Source organism: Sus scrofa, chromosome 1 (genome assembly GCF_054392235.1).
Source record: "Sus scrofa isolate SSC_HxYL_T2T_F1_AM1 chromosome 1, Sscrofa_HxYL_maternal_Yorkshire_Landrace_v2.0, whole genome shotgun sequence".
Lineage (NCBI taxonomy): Eukaryota > Metazoa > Chordata > Mammalia > Artiodactyla > Suidae > Sus > Sus scrofa.
In genome coordinates, this window is record NC_139383.1 from 100,721,442 (window position 1) to 100,728,186 (window position 6,745).

General features: G+C 38.7%; 1 protein-coding gene across 1 annotated transcript; it reads left to right on the forward strand.

Moving 5' to 3' along the window:
• The first annotated feature begins 2,607 nt into the window (after positions 1 to 2,607).
• LOC146406212 (olfactory receptor 2G3-like) lies at positions 2,608 to 3,546 on the forward strand. Its single transcript, XM_085013413.1, has one exon. It carries the CDS (start codon positions 2,608 to 2,610, stop codon positions 3,544 to 3,546), a length of 939 nt encoding a protein of 312 aa, XP_084869539.1.
• Positions 3,547 to 6,745: the final 3,199 nt, after the last annotated feature.

A 6,745-nucleotide genomic window follows, 5' to 3' on the forward strand; every position in this document is an offset into this window, starting at 1 on the left:
TGTCACTGCAGTGACTCTGGTTGCTGCTGTGGCTAGGAACTGCCATATGCTGTAGGTCTGACTGAAAAAAAAAAGACTTAGTCTCTCTGTCATTTGGAGGGGGGATGAGGCGTGCCAACAATTCTTGCCCTGAACACATAACAATGATTCCTTGAAGAGGATCACATATATTAAAATGGCAATAGTTCACATATATCGAGCCCTTACTGTATATGCCTAACTCTGTTTTAGATGCTTTTATGTATTATCTCTTTACCTCATTTACCACTTCTTTGAGGATGCTACTGTTGCCCCTGAGCTGCAGATGAGGAAAGGTAAACACAGACGGGTGGTGTGAATTGTCCAGGCAAGACCTCCCAGGGGACAGGCACCTGACAGGGACAAGGATGTGGTTTTCACTACTAGTCTTGCAATCTCCTGAGGGCGTGCCATCTTGTCAACCCAGAAACTCACCATGGATGTCTTTTGCTTTCATCATAGGCACTGGTAAACATCACTGGAATGATTCTATTTTTAGCAGGACTTATTGACTGTTGTTTGGAGGGCCTGGAAAGGGACTCTGCAGCCTCCCTTTCTTTCTCCTCGTGATGAAAACAGGACTGTGACTAAAATTTTCTCTCCTATTTCCAGACCCATCCCCCCTTTATCCTTGGACTTCATATTTTATTTTATTTTATTTATTTTTATTTTCCCACTGTACAGCAAGGGGATCAAGTTATCCTTACATGTATACATTACAATTACATTTTCCCCACCCTTTCTTCTGTTGCAACATGAGTATCTAGACAGAGTTATCAATGCTACTCAGCAGGTTCTCCTTGTAAATCTATTCTAAGTTGTCTCTGATAACCCCAAGCTCCTGATCCCTCCCACTCCCTCCCCCTCCCATCAGACAGCCACACTTCATATTTTAGATCATTTCACTTACCAGTTCACTGAGTTATTTTATTTGAAAAGCCCCAATTTAAAGCAAAATAAAATAGTGCTCTCTAAAATGTATTGCTTGCACATTAATTCTATTTGAAAAATGATGTTTTACATAAAGTATCTTTTTCTTAACCTGCAGCAACTTGGTTCTTAAATGTCTTCTGGATAGGATTCCTCATTCCCTTAGGAGTCAGTTTGTTCCCTTCACCTCAGCTTTCCATTGGACTAGGAGTTCCCGTTGTGGCTCAGTGGATTAGGAACCCAATTTTTATCCATGAGGATGCGGGTTTCATCCCTGACCTTACTCAGTGGGTTAAGAATCTGGCATTGCTGCGAGCTGGGGTGTATGTCACAGATGTGGCTCAGATCCAGTGTTACCATGGCTGTGGCTGAAGCTGGCAGCTGCAGCTCCAATTCGACCCCTAGCCCAGGAAATTCCATATACTGCAGGTGCAGCCCTAAAAAGTAAAGGAAAAATTTCTACTGGACTGTAAGTTTTATGAGAGTATCGGAATATCAGCTGTGTTTATCAGAGCAGGCCTGGCATCTGGTACATGCTAGATGATCAAAAACACAATTTGCAGAAGGAAGAAAGAAAGAAAAAAAAGGGGGGGAAAGAATGAACAAATGAATGACTAGCAGCTGCTTCTTGCTCTTACAACTGTGCTTACATCTAGGACTTTTTATTATCCTATATCTTTCTAACTCCCTGCTTTTAATCTGCTACAAGTCAGTTAACCAAACCTATTATCCGTGCACAAACTAAGAGTAAGTGGGCACAAGATGAGGGATAAGGAGCTCTCAGTGAATAGCCCCAGTAACTTTAATTTGTCTAGATCCTTTTCAATAATATTATTTGTACTAGAGAAGTGAATTCTAGATAAAAGTAGGAACATTGTATGTTATTAGGGCTATTAATTATGTTATTTGTGGATTATTTCCTACATGTAAACATTGTCTTAAATTCCTTATAAATATTATTTAATATAATCCTCAAAATTTAGCTCTATCATTTTTCTCATTTTATATATAATAAAACCATCTAAGACCTCACTGCAAGAAGTGGTAAAGCTGGGAGATTTAGCAACTGGTGTGACCCATGGCTGGGTTTGGAAATGATGTGTACAGTTTTTGTTTTTTAGCGTATCAGGGTATCTAAACACTAGAAAGTTGCATCAGGGTGAAACAGAAGAAGCACAGGCTGCCACTCTCCCCTTGAATTATAGGTTAGCATGTATCATATGAAAGAGTGCCCTTTATGGCCATTTATCTGCTTGCTACATCATGCCATTTTTAGGTGTAGAGCAAAGACATAATTAGATCTTTTTAAGAGCTGAGCATGAGCAAAGCTTTGAATAATGAATATGTTTAGAAAGATTATGAGCAGCCAAAAGAGATAAAATACCTTAGATAAAAGGCTTAACCATATCCCTTAAGAATATCTGTTTAACTTAATCAGTATTTGAATCTGAATATTTTTTTTGAATATTACCTTCAAAAGCAGAAGAAAAACGTTCTGCTTGTAACACAACTCAGAGGTTCAGGATATAATCTCCTTGTTATACAATTTACATCTTGAATTTCCAACACTGTGACATATAAGGCACAGTGATATTGCCCTATATCGATGTTTTCCTTCAGGTGAGTAAGTAGCTCCATGAGAAGGAGGTCGCCTAAGAAATGAATATGATAAAAACAAACTTCACTGTGACTGAATTTGTGTTCCTGGGGCTCTCATCTCAGCCAAAGATGCAGCTCATTCTTTTTGTGATGTTCTTGTTTTTCTATTTATTAACAGTGGCAGGAAATGTTATAATTATCACTGTCATCCAGATAGAACCTCGTCTCCACACGCCCATGTACTTTTTCCTCACTAATTTATCCTTCCTGGATATCTGCTACACATCGACCAATGTCCCAAAAATGCTGTCAAACATGGTGGGAAAAAAAAAGAAGACCATCCCATTTTTCAGCTGTGCTGCTCAGATGTTCTTCTCCCTCTCCTTTGGGATGATTGAATGTGTTCTCCTTGGTGTCATGGCTTATGACAGATATGTAGCCATCTGTCAACTTCTTCATTATATAGTCATTATGAACCAAATCACCTGTGTCCAGTTGGCAACCATTTCTTGGTTCAGTAGCTTCTTGAGTTCCGTGGTCATCAACATCTTCACTTTGAGTTTGCCATACTGTGGACCCAATGTCCTCAATCACTTCTTTTGTGAGGTTCCTTCCATCCTGAGATTGGCTTGCACTGACACCTCATTTACGGAGATGGTTGTTTTTATCTTCAGTATCATCATTGTCTTCATTCCTTTTCTCCTCATTATTGTTTCCTACACCCAAATCCTTCTGTCAGTTCTTAGGATGCAGTCAGCCTCTGGGAGGCAAAAGGCCCTGTCCACCTGTGCCTCCCATCAGACGGGGGTGGCCTTATTCTATGGAACTGCCATCTTCATGTACATGAGACCCCAGTCAAAGTCCTCCAGGGCTGGGGGCAAGATCATCGTGGTGTTCTACACTGTGATCCCACCCATGCTCAACCCCTTGATCTATAGCCTAAGGAACCAAGATGTAAAAGGAGGCCTAAGGAGAGCTTTTGCAAAACAGAGGGCATGAGAGCTCTGAGGTTAACTGTTAATAATATAAGATAATTGATTTGTTTTAATGGTCGCACCTATAGCATATGGAAGTTCCTAGACAAGGGATGGAATCTCAGTCCAGATGTGACCTATGTTGCAGTTGCAGAAACGCCAGATGCTTTAACCCACTGCACCAGGTTGGGGGTTGAAACTGAGTGCAGCAACCACAGTGACCTGAGCCACTGCAGTTGAATTCTTAAACCATTGTGCCACAGAGGGAACTCTGATTATTGACTTTTGCATATGAGGTGATAGAGTAAATAGCTTAGTCAACATCTGACTGGCTATTCATAAAAGACACATAATTCCAGCTGCAAACTCAACAAGAGACATGTTTCCCCTAAGAATGAACGAGAGCGTTCATGTGTCAAAACAATGCCCTTTATCGAGTGACTACTATTTTCTTACTCCCAGAGAAATACTGGTTCTCTACAATCAGAGACTCTTTGAAATTACTTGCTTCAAATTATATTAATACATCTTAGTTATTATATTAATAACATCTTAGTCATGCCTGGAAGATATTAAGCAGCTATACAGAAGCATTCTTAATTTTCAACTCTAGCATAGAACTTCAGTTAAGAGTTTTTGGTGAAACCTTTCCCATCTACCTTAATTTTGTCATTTCCAAGAAGGCAAGACCCTGCCTCTACTTTGTGGTCTATACATGATTTTTACCTTTTATACACAGCTCTGCTTTGCAATGAATCTATCAAAATATTGCTTCATTTAAATTTTACTTCAATCCCCCTTTGTGTCAAATCCTGGTATGTGGTATTCCCCTTTGCAGTGGATGAATAAATCTGATTTTATCTGATGATAGACTTATTCCTGATGGTCTTAGGCTGATTTCATGGACCGGAGGATAGCAATGATCAGAAGATTTGGTCAAATGTTAATTAATGGATGAATTCATTCATTCACTACATATTCATCAATGACAATATACCATAATGTTAAATAAAATAGAAATACTTCATTTCCTCATATATACATAATATTTATAGTATACATATAATATGCACACCTCTACTAACAAATTGGGATAAATGGAATAAAGGAACTAATCGTCAAGGAATGGTGACAGACATTAATATGTGGGATGACCTTCTCTGAAGAGGCTGCATTCAAGGCTAGGAAATAGAGGTAGGAGTCAGATTGAGACATGCTTTCTATGCGGGGGATCTTTGTGGACAAGGACAGAGACAGTTTGCTCTAAATGTAAGAGGTTTATCCAAGTCCCACTAAGAGAAGCACACCATTTTATGCCATGAAATCCGTCTGAAGTAGCCAGAGTCTACTTGACTTTACCAACCTAAAGGCTGTGTTGCTACACTAGTTTCTTCAAAGGTCACTCTGTGGATGGATATGTGATAGGACTTCAGGGAGCAAAGAGGAATCTTCTCTAGAATCCATGAGTGATAAACTTTCCAACTCCCCAAGTATTAAATTCTTATGTCCTTAAATTGGTGCCAGAATTTGAACCACAAGTCAGTTTAACCAGCAAAGCGTTCCACTGGACACCCAGCTAAAATATTACATGGAAAATTCCCACGTTTTCTAGCCTCTTTGCTATTTTGTTCACTGTGTTTCCCCCTTCTAGTATTCTCTATCTCATTTGCTTCCCTCTTTAATTTCTGGGCCTTTTTCAGAAACAACCCACATACTCCTCCTCTGTAACACTTCCCTTGTCTCCCAAGAGCAAATGCTCTCTTTCAAGCCTGAGTTCCCACAGCACTTTGTCTGCAATTTTCTTTCAGCATTTATTATTATTTTTCTTATAATATGGATTATTTTCATTATTTTATCTCCTTATGCATATCAAATATCAACTCGGTGAAGTCTAGATATATATATGTAAGTATATATATCATGTATCATATATATATATATATATATATATATATATGTATAATTAAGCATTGATTGTTTAAAATAATATTACCTGAGGTCAAATAGCTTGAGAGTGGAGAAAGTGAAATGCAATTTCAACTTTGTCTCACTGTGGCATCTTCCATCTTAATCACTCTGCATCAATTTTTGCCTTTCATAGCTCCTAGTACAGGGATTTCCAGCTGGTTAAAGGAGATACCAGTTCACAAGATTTTTGCAGCCTATGATAGAGAATGTGATTGAAATGTCTACCTTTGTTATAATTTCATTACTGGACAAAGTTTTTTGGTGTATAAAAGAGAATTCAGACCTTTTCAAACATCAGACATTTATTTATCACTTATTTGAACAAACTAATGGGATAGATGAGGTGTAAATAATTGCAACAAGGTCACTGATTCAAGATATCTAAGTGGGATTTTCAAAGATTTTGATTCTAAAGCAACCACTTTTTCGATTATAACATATAATACTTAGTTTGTTGCTATTGAGAAAGGAAAGCCCATTTTTCTTATTTTTCCCACAGCATATAGAATTACACATTGGCTTAAAACAAAACAAAACAAGACTGGGAGTTCCCATGGTGGCTCAGGGGAAACGAATCTGACTAGCATCCATGAGGACACAGGTTTGATCCCTGGCCTTGCTCAGTGGGTTAAGGATCTGGCATTGCTGTGAGCTGTGGTGTAGTTCACAGATGCGACTCAGATCTGGAGTTGCTCTGGCTCTGAGCTCTTATTTGACCCCTAGCATGGGAACCTCTATATATTGCAAGTGTGGCCCTAAAAAAGATAAGAAAACAAAACAAACAAAAAAAACATGAAAGCTAATCTTTGAACTGTTGATACCAACTCTACATATGTCTATTAACCCCTATAATCTCTCCACAATGTGAAGCTAGAGATATTTCTGAAATTCATGATGTGACTGGGTAATTTTAAACCAAGTCAATTTCAACTCTTATTAATGGCATCAATCAGAAAACCTGGAAGTCCTCTTTGGTGTCTTTTCATGAGGAGTGGGGATGCCCTACCACTTTAGGGAAACCCTATCTTTTGGCTATATTGCCTTGGAGGAAGGGCTGAGAGAAAAACATAATTAACTGCAAATATTTAAAACAGATGGTGTGATGTAATTTCAGTATATCTGAGGACAACTTAGCTTTCCCCAGATCGCAGTCTGTTGCCTTTGCCTGATGCTTTTACCTAGCACTCCGGTTTTTAAATCAGGATTTGTACCCTTGGGAACTTGCAAAAAGAGTTATATCCCCCTCTATTGTCACT

Bases quoted from the DNA above. Each gene is read 5' to 3' on its own strand.
- LOC146406212 (XM_085013413.1), top strand. From the start codon at position 2,608: ATGAATATGATAAAAACAAACTTCACTGTGACTGAATTTGTGTTCCTG.